Source organism: Diachasma alloeum, unplaced genomic scaffold (assembly GCF_001412515.2).
Source record: "Diachasma alloeum isolate Michigan unplaced genomic scaffold, Dall2.0 Dall_scaffold_01127, whole genome shotgun sequence".
NCBI classification, from domain to species: Eukaryota; Metazoa; Arthropoda; class Insecta; order Hymenoptera; family Braconidae; genus Diachasma; species Diachasma alloeum.
In genome coordinates this window covers 286,509-306,667 of record NW_021681238.1, presented here as the reverse complement: position 1 = coordinate 306,667, position 20,159 = coordinate 286,509, and the positions used below count along the sequence as shown (strand labels likewise).

At 39.3% G+C, this 20,159-nt stretch overlaps 4 protein-coding genes across 4 annotated transcripts; all 4 read left to right on the top strand.

Annotated features, from left to right (window-relative positions):
• Positions 1 to 530: 530 nt before the first annotated feature.
• On the top strand, positions 531 to 2,912 carry LOC107045911. Its single transcript, XM_015268317.1, has 4 exons — positions 531 to 1,176; positions 1,251 to 1,483; positions 1,553 to 2,337; positions 2,792 to 2,912. Exons 1-4 carry the CDS (start codon positions 531 to 533, stop codon positions 2,910 to 2,912), a joined length of 1,785 nt encoding a protein of 594 aa, XP_015123803.1.
• A 4,047-nt stretch (positions 2,913 to 6,959) lies between these two features.
• LOC107045914 lies at positions 6,960 to 7,858 on the top strand. The gene is made up of 3 exons (XM_015268321.1): positions 6,960 to 7,060; positions 7,139 to 7,491; positions 7,575 to 7,858. Exons 1-3 carry the CDS (start codon positions 6,960 to 6,962, stop codon positions 7,856 to 7,858), a joined length of 738 nt encoding a protein of 245 aa, XP_015123807.1.
• A 3,769-nt stretch (positions 7,859 to 11,627) lies between these two features.
• Positions 11,628 to 12,447, top strand: LOC107045910. Its single transcript, XM_015268316.1, has 2 exons — positions 11,628 to 11,831; positions 11,899 to 12,447. Exons 1-2 carry the CDS (start codon positions 11,628 to 11,630, stop codon positions 12,445 to 12,447), a joined length of 753 nt encoding a protein of 250 aa, XP_015123802.1.
• A 6,047-nt stretch (positions 12,448 to 18,494) lies between these two features.
• On the top strand, positions 18,495 to 19,398 carry LOC107045913. Its single transcript, XM_015268320.1, has 2 exons — positions 18,495 to 19,050; positions 19,145 to 19,398. Exons 1-2 carry the CDS (start codon positions 18,495 to 18,497, stop codon positions 19,396 to 19,398), a joined length of 810 nt encoding a protein of 269 aa, XP_015123806.1.
• Positions 19,399 to 20,159: the final 761 nt, after the last annotated feature.

Sequence of the window (20,159 nt, the reverse complement as noted above, 5' to 3'; positions counted from 1 at the left end):
GGTACCAGGTTAGTTTTAAACGAGAGATCGTGGTGAACGCGTCTCCAGATTATCTCTGATTTTCAACGAATGATTGTTCCAACGGTTTTGTTTATTTTTCATTGAAAAATTGAAGAGAGGAAGTGATACTCGTTGCGTGAGGTGTATCGGGGTGATGGTTACGTGGGCGTGAATGAATGTTTGAAAGTATCGGTGGCGTAAGAGGTCGCGGGGACGGTTCATTAGGGTCAGAAATGAGACACGGGAACGACCGCTGTAAGTGGGATAGGCGAACACGGGATTGCCTGGGCCCTCGTGCGCGTCTATGACGTTAATAAAACGGCTTTCGGGGGTTTTCGGTGGAATTTTGTGATTTGAGAAGTGGGGAATATAGTAATATTGGTTGAAGAGGGACAGGTGATAGCTGTGGAGGAGGAAGAGAAACGGGTACACGCGCGGTTGGGACAGAATACATAAAATAGTTGTGAGAAGGTCGTTGAATCCTTGACATTGTGAGTCGTTATTCAAGTTATTATTGAAATTGAGGTACGATGATGTTTCCGAGAACACTCGTTTTCTCGGCATTTGCGATTACAATTGGAAGTGCAAATTTCTTCAGTTTTCCGAGTTTTTCGAAAATCACTGGTTACGCGAAATATTTTGCCATTGGAAATCTAACGGCAGGCGCTGCGGGTAATGAATTATGGAGTGGCATCTTGAAGGACTGTCGGGGCGCAGTGTCATTCTCCTGTCTTCAGAAAAATGCATATTCATACCTTGATAATACGTTTGTGGAACGTGACAATATCACAGTCTTCAGTGGATTAATGCTCAGGAGAAATAATCTTGATTACGAAGCTTGTACGAAAAATTACCAGGACGATGTTGCCGAGAATATTGTGGACACTGGGAGAAGGGGAAGAGATCAAAAACATGATCGGAAGGCCAGTGACCCGAATGAGAACCTGTATGTGGAAAAAATGAGCCCACTTGAGGAAATCACATCGGCATTGAGAGATAAAACAGTTAAGTTCTTGGCAACGAGGGATTACGAGCTTCAATTGCCCGAATTTTTCTTCGAAAATTCGAGAATCAAGATAAGTCCACGTGAGATCGATGAGAATGGCGCACTCGTTAGGATTGATTTTGGGCAGACAGCTGTCGAGGACCAGGGACGACTGTTCTTCAAGAAAATCCGTGAGAAAAATTCTCATACTTAGATGCAATTGATTACTAATTATACGATACTAATGTCACTATTTTTCATGCAGGAAAATTCATCCAGAACCGGTTACTGATGAGCTTCCTAGCGCTGATCCTAATAATCAAGTTGATCAAGGTCAAGTTCATGTTTATCATACCATTCCTCTTCGGCGTTGGCGTAGCGAAAAAAATCTTCCTGAAACTTCTCTTATTCTTCTTCCCGGCCTTCGCCCACGTCTTCAAGCTCTGCTCGAGCTACTACAGCTCCCATTCAAAATACCACCACCACCATCATCACCAGGTATCATCAAATCAATGAACAGGATTAATCATCCAATTGGCTTCACTCACGACACGTTTTCTCTTTCAGATTGCCCATCATCATCATCACGTTCCAGTTCCTGTGCCAGTACCAGCAGCAGTACCGTCCTTCTTCGACCATCATCCACATCACGAAGAGGAGTTTGATGGTTACGATTACGCCCACCCGCACATTCAATTGCGAAAGGACATGGAGGAGTTGAAGGAATGGGGAATCGATTCGTTCAGCGAGCCGTACGACGATCCGGGTGTTCGACCAGCTGCACCACTGCCCCCGTCGCTTCCACCAGCCTCCTATGCCCCCAGTTACACCTCCCCTCAATATCCCCCACCTGTGAAACCGAATGTGTTGTCCTACCAAGAGAAACCAATAAACTACGCATCCCACGGACAAGTGTTGGCTTACAACGGCTACCTCGACGACCAGAAATTGCAGCGTCGTGTGTCCTCACAGTTATCCACCTCGTCTTTTCCACAAGTTCAAATGGCCAATTCATTCCTCCACCAGACCCCCATAAGTGGCTCCCCGTCCATCTCAAAAACAAGCGCAATGCCGGTCAATCCCGTTTATGTCCAGCCAACCTCTGTAACACAGACGCAACGGGTGACTCAACAGATAATTACCAAGAATCCATCGTCTTCACTTGGTCAAGCCAACAACCTCGTTCCCCAAGATGACACCTTTTACGGGCCAATTCTGCAGAGGCTCGAGGAAATATTCACACAAGGGGGAGTCCTCGACGAGTCCTGCAGGGAGAGGCTCATCTGCAACATGTACAAGAATCCCTCCCTCTATTCACCGCACAGCAATCTTGTCTCCAACATACTGTCAAGGTACGTGAATGAACCAGACACTAATGAATAACAGTTTGTAACCATTAGGCTAACGCCATACGGGTAAACACACTGCGGTACGTGTTAAACGTTTTGTGGGTGAGCTCGAGAGGTACAATCGTTCTGGATCATAAGGGAAAGGTGGCCAGTGGCCGAGCGCACCGAATTACGACAATCGGGTCATTGTGCCGGCATGTTTGAGCTTCTTCCGTTCTTATTTTCGTCGCAACGCTCTTCCCTCTCTATTGACATTAACATTTCTCCTGCTCGTTTCATTCCTAGTTGAATGTCTTTTTGGATAAAAACATTTTATGCTCTTCTGCATTAACAGCCATTTTGTGGGCCAGCTCAACCTCGTTTGTACTTTCAGACTAATGTTTTTGTCGCGCGTTTTTTTAGCACCAGTTTTCCGCCAATTTATCAATGCAATAAATGTTCTCTGATTTTCCTCCAGGGATCCACGGGAGCTGAAGCGTAGCGGAACTAAAGCGAGTCAAACCTTCCACAAGTACATCAGCGCTGCCAGCTTCGGACAGGAAGGCGGTGATTGTTTCAAAAACTATACTTGTCAATAAATATGGAATAGAGTAGGTAATTTAACATGAACTCACCTCAATGAACAATCAACAGTATAATTAAGAAATGCGGTGTTTTGTCATTCCCTTTGGAGATCTGTACCCCGTCGATGTCATTTGTAACGGTACTAGGAGTCGCTCTGAAGACACAGCGAATTTTATTACTCAATGTGGCGCTGCTAATGTTGCTAAAATGTATAGTCGTAACGTAATAGCTCAATGTAATTATTGTTTCCCATTTTATCGTTTGTACGAGTGTCAGCAACTTATTGCAGCTGGTGAGTAATGAAATTTGGGGGAATTGATTTGATATTGAATCTCGGAGCAGTTAACAATATTGGGCGATTGTGTTTTCCTCAAATTGAGGATGTTAACTTATCATTTATACTATTATGTAATAATTGTATGGGGGAAGATCAGTTCACGATATGCGTGGATGAAAACTACGCAGAGTTTGACGGATACTTAAGTTAGTAAGAAAAAACATTTCGCGCAGCAGACAATGATGTGTAAAATACTTATGAAAAAATAATGAGTCTGGGTGTACATTCTACTTCTGTTCATGTTAGGGTGTATGCGGATCAATGTCAAATGTCCATTCATTATTTATATTGTGTGAAAGTAATTAATGTATTTATTCTAGGACATAAGGTCGTCATTATTTAATTTATTGTGACTTATTTATTATTACGTACTCGGGGTGCCATACCCAAAGATCGTAAGGAGCTTAGGTGTTTAAAAAATGTAAAAAAGGATGTATTTTATGATTGTTGATCGATACGTTAATAAAAAAATCAAAATAAGGACTATACAATTTTTTGGTACAATTTCTCTACTGTATTTTAATTAATTATGATGATATTATTTCCGTCACACGTGTGTGCAGTTGTAAACACAGCTGCGAACTGGTCTCATTCAAGCTAGAATTAAGATAGTAGAACTCATGATTATGTAAGCCACACTTCCTTTTTATTTTGTTATGCTTCAAGTGTTGATAATAACGTATCACATGGTACTAATTTGGTGAAGGATGTCAGATGATTTTAAAGAACCTCAACGAGCTCTTTAATCACAGACATTCTGAGCAATAACCTGCTTACCAGTTTACGTCGTATACCGCTAGGAGCTCACGCACCTTACTGGGGGTTTAATTATTCATTATACGACGCGGACAGCCATCGACCCGACGACATTCGGTCTCTATTTTCTTCATTCGATGCTCCATAAAATACTTAGTATATTACGATTGGTCATCATATGAGGAAAATACCGCACCGCGTGGATTTTCTTTAATTGCGATTGACTGGCTAACGGGAACAATCGAGGGGCTATTCGCAAATGAATTGGGTGACACTGCGATGACAAAGTGTTATCGATTATCCAGGATTATGGGACTGATTACACTGATTACTATTGTCTATGTGGTTACCGTGATTACCAACGCAGAATGGGATTACATGATTACAAATGATTTCGTCGATTACTGTCGGTGATTACCACAAATGTGTGATCATTGACTTGAAATCGTAAAAATAGTCTCTTACTGAATATGAATTAAGGAGAGACTACTATGAGATTAATGACTTATCATGCATTGAAGATCGATTATATAGGTATAAAAACAAATAATTAGTGCAAAAAATTAATTGTTAACTTCCCGACCCGAAGGGAGGAAGTTATTGTAATGACCTCGAAAATCGAATGTGGAAATTTAAGCATTTCTCCACGTTTCATGACCTTTGGAACCACTTCTGACCCTTTTCAGGTACCTGTCTGTATGTGTGGATGTGTGTATGTGTGTGCGTACGTCTGTGACAAAAATTTTGTGCCACGATTCCTCCTGAACAAACGATGCGATTTGACTTTTTTTTTTTAATCGCTGTATTTTCATGTGACTTGAACCTGATTAGATTATGGAGACGATCGTCTCAGCGTTTCTCCAGTTTTTTCCAAAAAACATTTGGAAAAAAGTCGAAAATTAGCGTTTTTTTGTAAACGAGACCATTTCTCCGTGCATAACGATGCGATTTCAAGTTTTTTTTGTTAGAAACGATGAATCTTGATATAACGCACAAATCATGGAATACTGGAAGACATTTAATCAGCAGTTCACTAGCTTTTTTCGAAATCGATATACATTCAAGAAACAATTTTACTTTTCTGATAAATTACATCTTTTCTCGATGCGGAATACGGCGATGTGTGTGCATGGGAGTGTGTGTGAGTGCGAGCACGCGCACGGATTTTCTTGTCTTCTATGGGTATTTCCTCGGAGAAATGTGAGAAAAAGATTGAATAAATACATAATAAAATAAAATTAATGAAAGAAAAAACAAATGGTCGGGAAGTTATTGGTGCGACCCGTACTGGATCACATCCAATTCCACCAACCCCTACCGGTCATACCGTAAAGAGGGAGCGCGCGAAGCGCGCGACCGGGCCTGATTTTTTATTGTTTGTTTACCTCGCAGACGTTTGAAGTGGGTTACAGAGACTTTTTTTTCAATTTTTTTGAAAAAAGTGTGCAGTAGCAATTACGAGTTAGTTTTTTAAAATTAGACTCCTACACTACCAGAACTCGGTATTTTTTATTTTTTATTTTTAACGGCATTTGTTGTAAGTTGCGAGGAACTTGCAACTGGCCATCGCCCGGGGGGCCTTCAGCCATCGCTCGGGGACCTTCAGCCAATCCTGTATATTACGTGTATATTCTGGAATCGGGAATAATATTTCGGAATTCGGTATATTATATTCTGGAATCCGGGGTATTTTATTCTTGATTACGGAGACATCCCCAGGAATATGCCGATTTTTCAGAGAGTGAATCGTTTTCGAGAATGAAGGTCGTGAGTCAATTTCCGATAACAAACTTTTAGTCGTTCTGAATATTTGGGGTGCAGATATTTTTCTCCGTTTGAAAATACAGAAAATTGAGTTTTCCTCCTTCTAAATACACTGTTAAAAAATTTTACTTGAATTTCTCGGATTTTAGGCTTCAAATATCCAACAAGTGTCAGTTTCACTGAAATTTCAGGGAATTTTGTCATTGAAAATTCATGATTTTCGAAAAGTCCAAATCCGAAAATTACATGGAAATTGTAAATTTCAATTGAATTGTTCCACGAAAATGAATGGAAATGAGGAAAAATCAGACAAAGATATCCTTGAATTTTCATTTCCTTAAGATTTCAGGGAAATTTCTTATTGAATTGCCATGTTCGAAATGTCTCTTCATCGTCTGAAAAATCTGCAAACCCCTGGGGATGTTTCCGGAATCGAGAATAAAATATCCCGAATTCCGGAATATTAGTATATACCAGATTTGAGAATATTTTTTTCCCCGTGTAAAATTCGCTAGTTTGTAATTTTTAAACTTCTTCATACGTGGATTAATGAAGACCAACACCCAAAAGCCGACAATGATAGTAAAAAAAAATGAAAGAAAAATATTACAAATGAAGATAATAACAGACTTCGAGTAAATACTATTAGATTGCACATTCAAATATACTAGTGGTTCCAAGTTCCGGATTCATTCGAAATTAGTCATAACACTTGGTCTCCTGCTAAACCGAAGGGTCATGACCAAGGCTTTCACAGATCCCATAAAAATAAAAAACAAAATGCAGCAAGAGAAAGGACCCACAATTACCGCAAGTGAGCCACAAGTGAAATTTTGTGTCCATTCTGAAAAGTAAAAGTTCAAGTCACGTTTTTGTTTTCATTTTCTGGCTTTTCCCCTCACAAACTTTTGCCTCCGAGTTCAAGAATCTCAAGCATTTCTCCAAGTTGCATTCAGATTACATCTCAAATTATGAAACCTGTTCGAAAAACTGTGGAATCTAGAGTAAATTACGAATGACAAAAATTCTTCCGAGCATTGTCACCCTAGATAAAGGTGCTTTCTGCTTTCATACCCGTCAGTATCACGTACCCTGATGAAGATGCAAAGCACGTACGTAGCGTCCATCGGCTATAAAACCGAGTAGTCGAGGTACAAGTGAGCATTCGGTGTTTGGCCAGGCAAATCGATCGAACGTAGCCATCATGAGGTTCCTGATAGTGGCGTCAATGGCCCTTCTGGCAATGAGCGTGAGTGCTCAAGAGATCAGTACAACAGCCGAAGTGCTTCAGAAGATTTACTACAGGTAATAACAACCCCCGATTGCTCAGCGATCGTCAATTGGGGATCAATGACATCAACTCAATCATCTTTTTCTCGACAGGTGTGTGGACAGTGAGTCGATGCTGTCGTGCGTGAAGCCAAAGGTCCTGGCTTACTTGAGCGATGTGATCAAACAGGAGAGGGTGTCCATTACTGAGGACCTCGCTGTGGTTCGCGCCAGGGAGATGTCTTTCGAGAACGAAGACTACTCGCAGTACGAGGGAGTCGATCCAGATAGGAAAGAACTCCTTCGTTCACTGATGCTGGAGAAGCTCGACGCCTACCTCGCTAGTCACAAACTCGAAGCCAAACTTCCAGAAGCTATTGCCGGGTCGAACATCGTTCCGAGATCTCTGGTGGACTCTGTACCAAAGAGCTTGAGCATTCCTCTCTCAGACGTCTCGAATGGACAGGGTGCGTGTGTTTAAACTGTATAATTAAGTAAACTGTGTCCATCAGACATTGACGTAATAATTAATTGATGATTGATCTTGCAGGCCGTGGATTCGTAAAGAAAGTCATGATTCCCTTCCTCCTGGGACTGAAGTTCAAGGCGACGGCGCTGGTTCCCCTGGCTCTTGCCCTCATCGCCCTCAAGACGTGGAAGGCCCTCACACTTGGTCTTCTCTCCATGGTCCTCAGTGGAGCCATGCTCATCTTCAAACTCACCAAGCCCAAGGTTGCTTACGAAGTCGTACACTACGGGCATCCCCCCGTTGAGCACGCCGCTCCGCACTGGGACACTGCACCCAATGGACCCTACCGCGCGTACCGAAAATAGACGAAACCAAAAATACCCAACGACCTCTGAATTTCGCTTTTAATATTTATTGTCGCCTAATAAATTATTGTATGAATGTTAGATAAATAAATGTTAATAAATTTTCGTCAAGTCATTTGGAGTTATTTCTCACGTAAACCTCGTTAAGAATCGAATTCGATTATAAGGATTGATCGTAATTCAATTAATAAAGCAAAACAAATACTTAAATTGAAATTCCTAATCTATCGAAAGTAATCGATATGTGATGCGAATACCAAATAATCAGTCGCCTCATTTTTGTGGTCGAAATTTGAATAAAATATTTACATGTGAAAGAAACGGAAATTTTCTACTACTGATCCGAATACCCGGTTACCTAATTTTCATTAATTTCCGAGTCTGCCCATGACCGTGAAACTTTCGTTGATTCCCAATGCATCTCATGTAGACGCCGAGAAACTAGAAATTCCTCGACTTCACAACAAGGGAGAATACAACAACAACGTTGACATGCATCTAACCCGAATAGTTATGCTAATATACGACTCAGATTAATTCCAAGCTATTGGTACAATCACTGAGAGAAATGAAAGCAGTTGTGGATAAGCGATGGTATTCACCTGATCAGTCATCACGTATTCTCGCGCTTGAAATTCCGAACGAGATTCGCATACACTACGATTAGAGTCATAGACAAGGTCGATAATTGTGTCTAACAAGGGGTAAATTAATCCAGAAGAAGGCATTAACGGTTTCACTGGTAGACATTGGGCTGAAAGCAGCGGTGACAATCGTGCATTGAATTTATGATCTGTGGCATACCAATGTCGGGAAAAAGGGTAGACCTTTTGAGAGAGTGGAACGGAATTTGCTTCCGCTTATGAATACACGTGACGTGACACTTGGAATTGGATATTTAATGGGAGTTTTATGTGGATAAGTGGAGCAATTGATTATGCTAAGAAAGTTTTTTCAGGAACTGAATACAAACATTAAGAGGGTGAATGAGAATGAGGAGTTGTTTGGTAAATAGGTGTCAAATATGATAGGGTCATGCAAGTTAATCATTCTGGGAGAGAATTCGTGGGGGCTATTTGAAAGGCATTGACTTCTCGGATGAGAAAAATTTATTACAATTCAATGAGTGAATCGTTTAGAGATCCAGTGGAACAATTGGTAGATCCAGTCTAAGATAACTAGTAGATTCCATGGAACTGAGATTTTTCTCGTCTTCAAAAGATAATCTAATGGTTACTGTATCGCGGAGATTATACGTTTAGTAATTGTTGGCCTTTTTTTACTAGATCTCGGAAAAATAGATTTTTAGATTTAGATTAGATAGATTTTTACTAGATCTCGGAAAAACTAGAATACTTCCGTGGAATTTTTACTTGAAGTGGTTCTAGAATTTCGAGAATTAAAAAATATTGAACATTGTTGCAGTATTTGAAAAAAAATTGAATTTCATGCTCTGATAGAAAAATTGGAAGAAGCTTCTTAACGACTGACGTTAGTAGTTAAGAAGCCTCGTTAATAGCAACTAAATTCTTTCTTCGATGTGGAAAGTTGTCTAGTATTTTTCAGGAAAGTGACATCGAATTCGATTTAAGGAGAAAAAAATCATGAAATTTCAGATTTCACTGAGAACTCAATTAAATCCCAAATTATTGAGGTGCTGAAAGACGAGAATTCCATGAAAACATGGATATTCGGCACCAAATTACGGAGAATTTTAAATTAATCGAAAATTGAAGAATATGTTTTTCTGAATGTTTTTGATTTATATTAATTTTCAGGGAATAGTTGACCTCGAATGAACAGTTTCCATTGATTTTTCCATAAAATCTTGAAATTTTAATGAAGAAATTCCGCGAAATTTCACTGGAACGATAATGTGATCGAAATTTTCAGGGAGTATGCCAGAAATTGCAGTCAAAAATTTTTAATACTGTGAGAATTGATAATTTCATGATCCATTTTTGTTTTATATCGGTTTCCATTTTGTTAAAGAGACACGTTGAAGAATTGGATTTCAAAAATCAACATGTGGGATATCTTTGCGGCGAACAAAGATTTACTTCCATTTATTTTCTCAATACATGCTCGAAAAAGTACGAATATGTTGCTGAATACTATTGAGTTGATTCTAGTTATTTATGAATTAAAAAAGAAATTCTTACACCATTTGATTGAAAAATTTGTGAATGAAAAATATCCAAAACTGAATCGCAGTTAATCCGAAACTGTCATCGGGGATACAAGTTTGAATTATAAGAATTTTCACTAGAGTTATTGCATTCTTCATTCAAATTTTGCAAGAAACTCCTGCACGGAGAGAAACGTTCAGTAAAAATTACGGAACTCACAATTCACTCACCGATTACGGAGTCGACTCAGAAAATTTAAATGACGGTATCGTAATTTTTCACAGGAGATTCAGATAAAAATTACGGAACGCTCCAGAAAAATGCCGTGACAGTTTCTTACAATTTCCTACAACCACATTTCGCTCTGGAATTACGGAAAAGATACGTAATTTTTATTGAATATTTCTTTCCGTATGTGCTACCAGCTCGTTGCACTACTAAAATCGAAAGTTAATTTTCAACCGATTTTTCTCTTCGTGGCGGGGTTGATCACCGCCTCATCATTTACATACTGAGAAAAATTTTCTAAAAAAATTCATGTGATAGCACCAGAAAAATTATCATTCAGCACCCGAAAAACTATTCTCGGCACCATGATTTTTCCAAGTGTGGAGATTGTGACCAGATATAGCCATATCCATAAATTATAATTACCGTTAAATTACTAAGTAATTAATTATTTAGTAATTTAGTGATATTTTAATTAATTATTTAGTAATTAAGTGATATTAATGAATTAATTACTTGGTAATTAATTCATTAATATCACTCTTAAACTTTAATTATTGAAGTAATTATCAATTTAAATATTCAATTTCCGGATTATTTATTAATCAGTAATTCAGTTGGGAAGATCGACGATTATTTGGATAATCAAAGATCCTTTATAACAAATTTAGTATTATTTGCTCAACAAAAAAATTACAGTTACAGATTATAAAATATGTAATTCGTCATTAGTTGAAAATTCGGATTGTCAATTAGTTTACTATTTTTTAATTTCGATTAGTATATTCTAATCTTAATCAATGTAAGTCGAAAATTCTTTTCATATTGAAGAATCGGAAGACTGACGGCCACCCCTGATTGGGACTGGTGTATAGCGCTTAGTACATGAATTTTTTCAGAAATTTCGTCTCAGTGAACCGATTTTGCCGCCTCGAATTTCCAAACAAAACAAAAATTTTTGAATACTCAGCCAAATTAACGAAACACGAAATAATTCGGTCGAGTCCCGTTGCCCCATAAAAAATTCCAACGTGGATTCTAATTTCTCCCTCATCGTTATCCATTCCCAACCGCACGTCTGAGTCTCGCTGGAGTAGGGTTGTCACACGAGACCATCACAGCACATGGTGCCTCATACCTCGACAAATTTCCTCATCAGTAGTCACCCCACGAGAGGCTCGAGACCTCGATAATCGAAGACCATACTGAACGAAAAGAAAATTCGTCCGGTTGAACGGAGGTAGGGGATATCAAACTGCCGATGTACGAGTGAAGAAGAGGCGCCCGTATAAATAGACACATGAGCCGATGAGCAGTCATCAGTTGTGGAAGTAACTTCTTCAATTATCGTCGCCTTCAGCAACGAGACACGCCAAGCCCAGTGGGGAATTTGATCACTCGTCTGATAAATCATGAAGTACTTTGTGGTGTGCATGGCAATCTTGGCCCTCGCTGGAGCTCAACCGGCTAAGCCAGAGAGTTGGAAGGGGAGCAATATGGACTCGATTGTGGAACAGACCAAGAGCGAGTGCGTCCAGAAGAATGACGAGATGTCCTGCATGAAGTTCAAGGTCCTCAACCTGTTGGATCAGATCTTCCGCAAGGACAACTTCAAGGTAAAGCTTTCGAATATTCCAGCAAAACATCACTTTTCTCCAATCCTTTAAATTCTCCTCTGCTTAGGTATCTGACAGCGTTGAAGTCACTCGCAACTCGCAACCTGTCGAAGAGATCGCCGCCCGCAGTGAGGCGTCCTTCCTGGACACAGTCCAGAACTACCTAGTCTCTCACGATGTCACCTTCAAGCTTCCTCTGGAGTCCGCTGTCAAAGTCAGCGCAAGAAACATTGCGGACGACCAAATCTCCTTCGACGTTAAATTCGGCCAAGGACGAGCAGTCGAGGAGGCCCGCAAGTCCAAGCTGAAGAAGGTCATCATCCCCATTCTCGTGTTCGTCCTGCTGAAGGCGATGACCCTCATCCCCCTCGCTATCGGTGTTCTCGGTCTCAAGGCCTGGAACGCACTTCAGCTCTCCTTCTTCAGTTTTGTTGTATCTGTTGGTCTTGCCATCTTCCAACTCTGCAAGAAGATCGCCGCCGACAGCCATGCTGCACCCATTGCTGCTCATGGACCCTGGGAGTATCAGGCTGCACAGTACAGGTCCTTCCAGGAGGACGAGCCTCTCCAGAGTGCACAGAACTTGGCGTATTCGGCTTATGCCCCAGCAGCTTAAGTTGTCGTCAATTTATTAGAACATTCAATCTCGCGATATTCTGACTAGGTACATGCTTTTGTAAAATAATTTCCGACTGTGTTTTATTTAATAAATTATTACTGCAATTCAAATATCTTGATTTCAATCGGTATTTTGTCATGGCTTTGTACGGCGTTCTGACCTTCATGGTTTGTTTATTCTCTTTAATATTCATTTTTGGGACCATCGCGGTGTTTACAATGACGAATGTAGAGAGATTATTTTAGAAAACAGTAATTGTTTTACTGGAACAACAAAATTCTGTCTGTTCGTACTACACTCATTGCTGTCCACGGGAGTATCAGGCTGCACAGTACAGATCCTTCCAGGATGCAAGATGAATTTTGTGATATCCAGCGGAGAAAGGGACACGACACAATTATGAAATTGGTTGGGGCGGTTTATTAATTCTGTAGCGAAGGGGTAAAACGGTACAAGTAAATTTTGACGATTGACCAGTTTTCAATGAATATCTGGGAATCTAAGGGTGATAGCAAAATTTTTGTTATCACCCTTATTTATATTTTTTGTAGAGCCAATTGAGAGCTATAACAAATGTAATTATGAAAATTTCGCTATCTCCCTTAGATTCCGAAATATTCCTCAAAAACTCAACGGGGGCATAAGTCGACTCAAACTGTTTTACCACTTCGCTAGCGAATTAGAAGAGGACGTTCAGGAGGATGCGACTTCGAACAGATCTCCAAAGAGAGACTGATATTCATGTTATCCAAAAGATAGTCGTTATAGTCAGAATAAAATTTCTGTTACGTTTGAAAAATTGTATTTCTGTTGTTTTGAAACCTGTGGGCTGAAATTAGCTTCTTGAGGGAAAAGGAAATTGAGTTGGACTGTACCAAGGGGCTCCTTTAGATGGTGGCCAATTGAATTAGGGTTCGAAGGGGGACACGTAACAATATCTTCATTTCAATCAGTATTTTGTCCCGGCTTTGCATGGCGTTCTGACCGTCATGTTTTATGCGTTCTCTTTCGTTTTTATTTTTGAAACACCAACGGTGTTCATGGGTCATGTATATGGAGAGATAATTTTAGAAGACGGTAGTTGTTTTAGTGGAACATCAAACTGCCCACTGTTCGTCCGACACTCATTGTTTTTCATAGACCTCGAGAGTATCAGGTTCAATACAGGTTCTCCCACGATGAGCTGAAGGGGAGACTACTATGACTTTTCAAAGTCGCGGGCTGTTGGAATGTGATTTCTCACACATTGAAAGTCGATTATATACCTCTAAAAATGAATAATTAGTGCAAAAAAATAAATTACTTATTGTTCGTTTGCCCCGTAGACCCTTAAAATGTTAGAATTACTCCAGGGGCCCCAATTTTTGAGCTACAGAGGTTTTTTTTTAATTTTTGAAAAAATGTGTGCAATAACAATGACGAGTTATTTTTTTGAAATTCGACTCCTATACAGTTAGTTTCATTTTTTGTGTAATCAAAAATTACACCAGTCATGTAAAAAATGACCCAAAAAATGTTTCTGAAAGCATCGAGAATATATTTTTAATATTTGAAGGAAAATGTTTTTGCCTATTTTATATGATTGGCGCAAATTGTTATATTCATCAGAACAAACAAACTCATCTGCGTAGGAGTTAACTTTCAAAAAATTAATTCATAGTTGTTATTGTGCGCTTTTTCAAAAATTTTGAAAAAAAAACGTCTGTAGCTCAAAAATTGGAGACCCTGAACTATTTTTAACATTTTGAGCATGTGCGGAGCAAAAAAATAATACACAATTTTTTTTTGCACTAATTATTCGTTGTTAGACATATATAATTGATCGTTAATGCATGAGAAATCTCACTCTAATTTCCCGCGACTTTTAAAATTCATAGTAATGTCCGCTATGCTGCTCATGCCAAGCAGTTTGAATTTTTACCGATTTATTAGAATATTATGGCTTCAATCAATATTTTCTCCGCACTTTGCATTGAGATTCTGACCCTCATGTTTCATTCATTCTCATTCGTGTTTATTTTTGAGACAATAGTGGTGTCTATGGTAATGAATATAGAGACATTATTTTAGCAAATAGTATTCGTTTCAGTGGGACACCAGACGTCTCTCCTTTTGTTGAACTCGATGATTATTCCTTCACGAAAGCGTAGAGTAATTTAACCTGGAAATAACATATGCAGCGTTTTTTCGTGGGTGAAGAGTGGCGGTAATTTGAATGAAGAGCGTAATTCGAGTTGTTTCAATTATGCTCCCCGACCCGTGAAAATGTTCTCGGTGGACTAAATGAATTGGTGGCAGCGAAGGTATCCGGAGCCACCGGACAATAAATGAATTACCGTTAACTAGTGTAAATATGACTCGTAGTAAGAAGACAATGGAAAACTATCTCTGTCGTCGCGTTTGTATCACTCTTCTCTCCCGCGACTAACGTTTGAATCACACGTGGTCTTGGTGGATAGATTCAATCTGTTTCTGTCATCGTTACACTCGTTCGATCAGAAAAAAAGTTTTTATTTTCAGGGACATGCACTGAGAGAAAAATCTGAAGTTCGATCTACAATAATTAAATAGTTGAGGCATTTTGGTGATTTACGTATGCGGCACATATCATTATAGTAACATACAGTTAAACTAACCAAAGTTCAAAAGTAACCACGACAAGTCTATCGTGAGCAGAACTATAAAATTGTTGCAATGGGTAACCCATGAAAAATTGTTGAGGACTTTTTGACTATAATTCGATGGTGATGGAATATAGCCAGAAGAATTATATTTTTCTCTCAGTGTGTCACTGGTTTTCAGGAATCTATTCCCAAGTATTAGTGGAAAATTCCTACAAAATTCTACAAAAGACAAAAATGATTATAAATAATTAAATTACTCATAAAAATTAAACCATTAATTTTTCGGCTGGATAACCAAAAGATTCGGAAGCAGCGGCCAAAGGAATTATTGGAAATGAGAAGTTGAATTATTTAAAACACAGTGAATTTGAGTCTAATTACTATTGTTTATTAAAATCGTACGAGGAAGAAAAACGTCTGTACTCTACGAACTGCTCCAGCAGACTAAATACCGCTCACAAAGACCAAAAAAATATCGTCAATTATCGACAAAGAGCTCTCGGTTCTTTCTAACAAGGGGTCATTGTTTATGTTTATATTAACTCTCCGGCGCTCTCTACGTCGATTCGTTTTTGTACGCATAATCTCATTAAATCGATTCTTAGATAACGAAGCTATATAATCCAACAGGAACGTTGAATACCAATCCAATTAGTACATCCAATTTATCTCGGGGACCTCATAATCGATGCTTGACCTGCACGGGCGTACGGACTAAAATTATCAGTGTAAGACAAAATCAGATGAAGACGAAAGGGAAAAAATTAAATGAATTGGTCTATTCACAGTGCACAGGATGCCCTCAATGTGAGTCCACACATATCATTGAATTCACATGATATTCATCCAGTCTAGTTGAAATTCATTCCCCTAAACCTCTTCATACCTCGAATCATACCGTTTTTCGGTTATTTCATGGGACCTACGTTCCGTTCATTACAGGAGCACACTTGCTCACTCATCGCGACAAATCGATGACAGATTCATGAACCGTCCCGCCAAACAAAGAAATGAAGCTCCCCTCCATCAGCTTATTTTGCCCAAGACTCTTCAATCAGACTATCTAAAAAAATCGATGCAGCTGAAACCATCAACATTGATAGATTCTCAAGTGAATGAATATCTTATCCATCATAACTGATTACCGCCACAGGAGAATGCTGTAGAAAATAAACGGTGAATTCAGAAAAAGAAGGGGATTCATTAAGTAAAACAGGTGTTGAATAATATTCAGTTCTGGTTTTATAATTCCATAATATCAATTGGGTAACAAAAAGACATTGGATTCATTCATCTCCGGAAGAAGATAAATGTTAAATTTACTCCTCACGGACGGGGGCCTTCTGCTACCAAGCGTAGAGTGTGCTTAATACGACTCGAATTCGATTATTTTCAATGAATGGAAAATTATGAAACCGGTATCTAATTGAAGCTACAGTATTCCGGTTTCCAATGTTGTTTTTCTGATCAAGTTATTCTTCATAGATTTAGAAATAATCTATTTTGGAAACAAGCGTTCGCATTCGCATGGGTGGATACCATGCATCAACCCTTACGTGAGGGGTTAACCAATCCATTCCGTTGCAATGAATGGTATTGGGCTCATCTTATTCTAGCGAAGGTAAACCAAAATACCTACTCCGAGATTTTATTTAAGGCTGACATATATGTCCTTTAAAAATGACATTTGCAATGTTCACTAAAAAAATTTTTTTTTCATTAATAGTATCAAGCACACGGTGAACATTGGTGACAATTTCAAAATTTTATAAGTCACAGGTATTGAGAAAGTGAATAAACAAAATGGACCTTTTACATAGGCTCTTGTGGAGTTATGATTAAATTCAACATTCCACCGCCCTAGAGGATAAAAAGAAATTGAAAAAATTTGGAGATATGGGGAATGATGTGGTAAATGTAATGGCCGTGAAAAAGAGTATATATCGGAGTGAATAAGAAAGATATTACAACCCCCCGCACCTATTTAATCTCATGCTCCAGGTTGGATCCATTCGGTAGTTTACTTACTCGCTACTAGTGAAAGGGAAGCATTTTTTCAATTTTTGTTATGAAACACGATTGGTGCTCCTAATTTTCAGAAATCCGAATATCCATAGAAATTATTTTTTTTTTGCTTTGTGAATTTCAGTTATTTCAGTCTCTGTTCTGTTCAAAGGATAAAATGACGCAGTTTTGGCGGTAATAGCTATTCACGGAAAAAACACAAACTTTTTTAGGAAACATTGAAAAATGGCAGTTTTAAAGAAAATATATCACATCCACCCGTTGGTCACACCTGCCGACGGGTGAGAAATAAAAAAATCAAGAGTTTTTGGTACTAATTTCCAGTACCATAGTCTGTCCCACATTTCAGGAACTTTATCCCTAAATTTTAAATTACTGCGCGGAGAAAACAGTTGGAGACAAATTACCGAACAAGTCAAGTAATCGTGGAGCGAACTCGATGTAAAATAACCTCCTCAAACAGGCATTTTTTATCGAATTACATTTTGCTCCAAAATTACCTTTCCTAAAAATGAAAAAAAATTTTGTTTCAATTTGTCACGATTTTCTATGCAATTCTTATCCAATTTTTCTCACCCCATGAAGTGATTCTCGTTACTATCAACAATCCCAAAAATGGAAAAGAGAGCTTCCTAAAAATTAGTGATAAATTCCTAAAAATTAAGAAATTATTTCTAAAAATCACGGATAGATCCCTAAAACCTAAAACTTTTTTCTCTTCACTATCCCATCAAGAAGGAGTGAATTACTCTAAGCATCGGCTGCTTCACCCTCCTAGTTTCGTTTGTCTCTCAACAAAATTACTTCCCAGCAATGTTTCCACGATGTGCTCCTCCTCCCCCCAATTCCCTCTCTCTCCAAAAATTCCTTGAAAACTGACAGTGAAATGCATTCCGATTTCCCGCCCGTCACACCCCATTCACGAATCAAGTCCCCGTACCCGGTGAAATTTGACAAAAAATTAATTAGCAGCACGTACACCACGAAGATGACAATCCCTGAATTAACATGATCGTTAGCATATACGAAGCACATTAAAACAACACATACCATCATGGACAAGTTCCGTTTCCCGTTGGCGCATGCCACGACGTACAATAAGCCAAAGATATACGCATCGCTTCTAAAGACCCGTGCGACTGACGGATCGTCGCCCCCCTGTGCGATGTAAATTTGAATAATTTTCCTTCGAATCGTTAATTCGAGGCATGCACGACCGAATAACATAGATCCACCGGTAGAAATTAAATAAAAGGGGCGGGCCACTCCTCCGTCAGTAGCAGTTCGATCGCCGATTGCGTGCCACCGGGACGGAGACACTTGATCGACGTCGAATTATCGTCGATCCCCGAGCCAATAAAATTTAAGTTTACCAACCAAAGAGAAGCCCTAAAAATGCGTTTGTTCCACGTGATTTGTCTCACTGCAATTGTATGTTGTGCGTCGGCATCGAGACAGGACTTTCTCACCAAATTCTTCAATGAGTGCATCGGAGCCGACTCGTGGTCCTCGTGTTTGAAGCATGAGGTGCTCAGTTATCTCGACGAAAAATTGGGCACAATAACGGAAGCTCGGTCGCTGGAGACCGTCGACGAAGCGCTAGTTGTGAGGAGCGTCAAGTACCTGAAGAGCTTCGACTACGGCATTGATCTGCCGTTCGTCGATGCTAAACTGAAGTACAGACCGAGCCGCAGTCTCGCGGATCTTGATGTCGAATTCAAGAACAGCGAGGCTGCCACCAGCCAGGCGAGGGGACTCCTCAAGAAGAAGCTGTTGCTGCCGTTTTTGGTGCTTCTAAAGCTTAAAATGAAGGCACTGATGCCGATCTTTGTTGCCCTCATTGGACTGAAGGCGATGAAGGCACTGATTCTGTCGAAGGTGGCACTCCTGGTGGTCGTCGCATTTGTTGCACTGCAGTTCTTCAAGAAGGGTGGCATGGCTCCTCCCACGGGTACGTTGACGTTTTTATACCTTGTAAATGATTACTATGAGTTTTTCACTGGGGGAGATCGGGTTTATGACATCGCTTTTAATTATTAAATCAGGAATGTCGATGGAACCGGCTCCTGCCGGTGCTTACGGCGCCCCACCAGTGCCCACTACCACTTCCGGATATGAACCCATCAATACGTGGGATGGTAATGGTCCTTACTCGAGAGTATGGACCCCCAGTGATGCTCAGGGTCTCGCTTACAACTACTACTCACCGAGCAGCAGCAGCGGAAGCTCCGCCAATTCCTACGGTGCACCCTCAGTTTCCTCGTCCTCATCGTCATCAAGTAGCTCAGGTAGTTATTAGTCTAATTCAAGGATCATTGGCGAAATAAACGATTAGTGCTAATGCTCTTGTTTGGGGCTAATGTAATGTTGTTGGTCTTCTACTTCTAGGATCGTAACTCATTGGAACGCGATGGGCTCGGCCAAAGACACGAACGCCAAATAATTTCAGATAGATTATTCAAAATACTTGATGTACCCCAGCGAGCGAGATATCTGGAATGAGTTTCACTGCCATTTCATGAGGATTCATTCTGTCGACTTAAGCTATTGTACAGTTGAATTTCTTCCCTCCGTTGATTGAGGTGTAGCGTAATTATTTATACTTGTGGAGTAATTATAAATTAATTGGACTGCGTCTCAGTTTATTCGATGGCACTTTTGTTATTATTTATTCGGCGATGAGACTTGTCGCTCTGCATTTGTTAATAAACACGATTTTATAAATAAATAATTAATGATTATGATGAAACTGGTGATTTACTGTTATTTATGGGAATTATGAGATGATTTTTTTAATTTTTAATATAGAATACATTAAATTTTGTTGTTGTTTCCTACATTCTCCTGTTGATGCTCAATCCATGATTAATACGAATCAGAATATAAGTACATCAGTTGGAAGACTAAAACAAAATAATAAAATTATATTAAAAATCATATTTCAATATTAAAAAATCTATTCTGAACAATTATCGTTGATTTCAGTTAGTTCATTCGATTTTTTTGTTCAAATGTTTGAATCGAGGAATGTAAAAAACGGCCATCTCTCCATAACTTTCT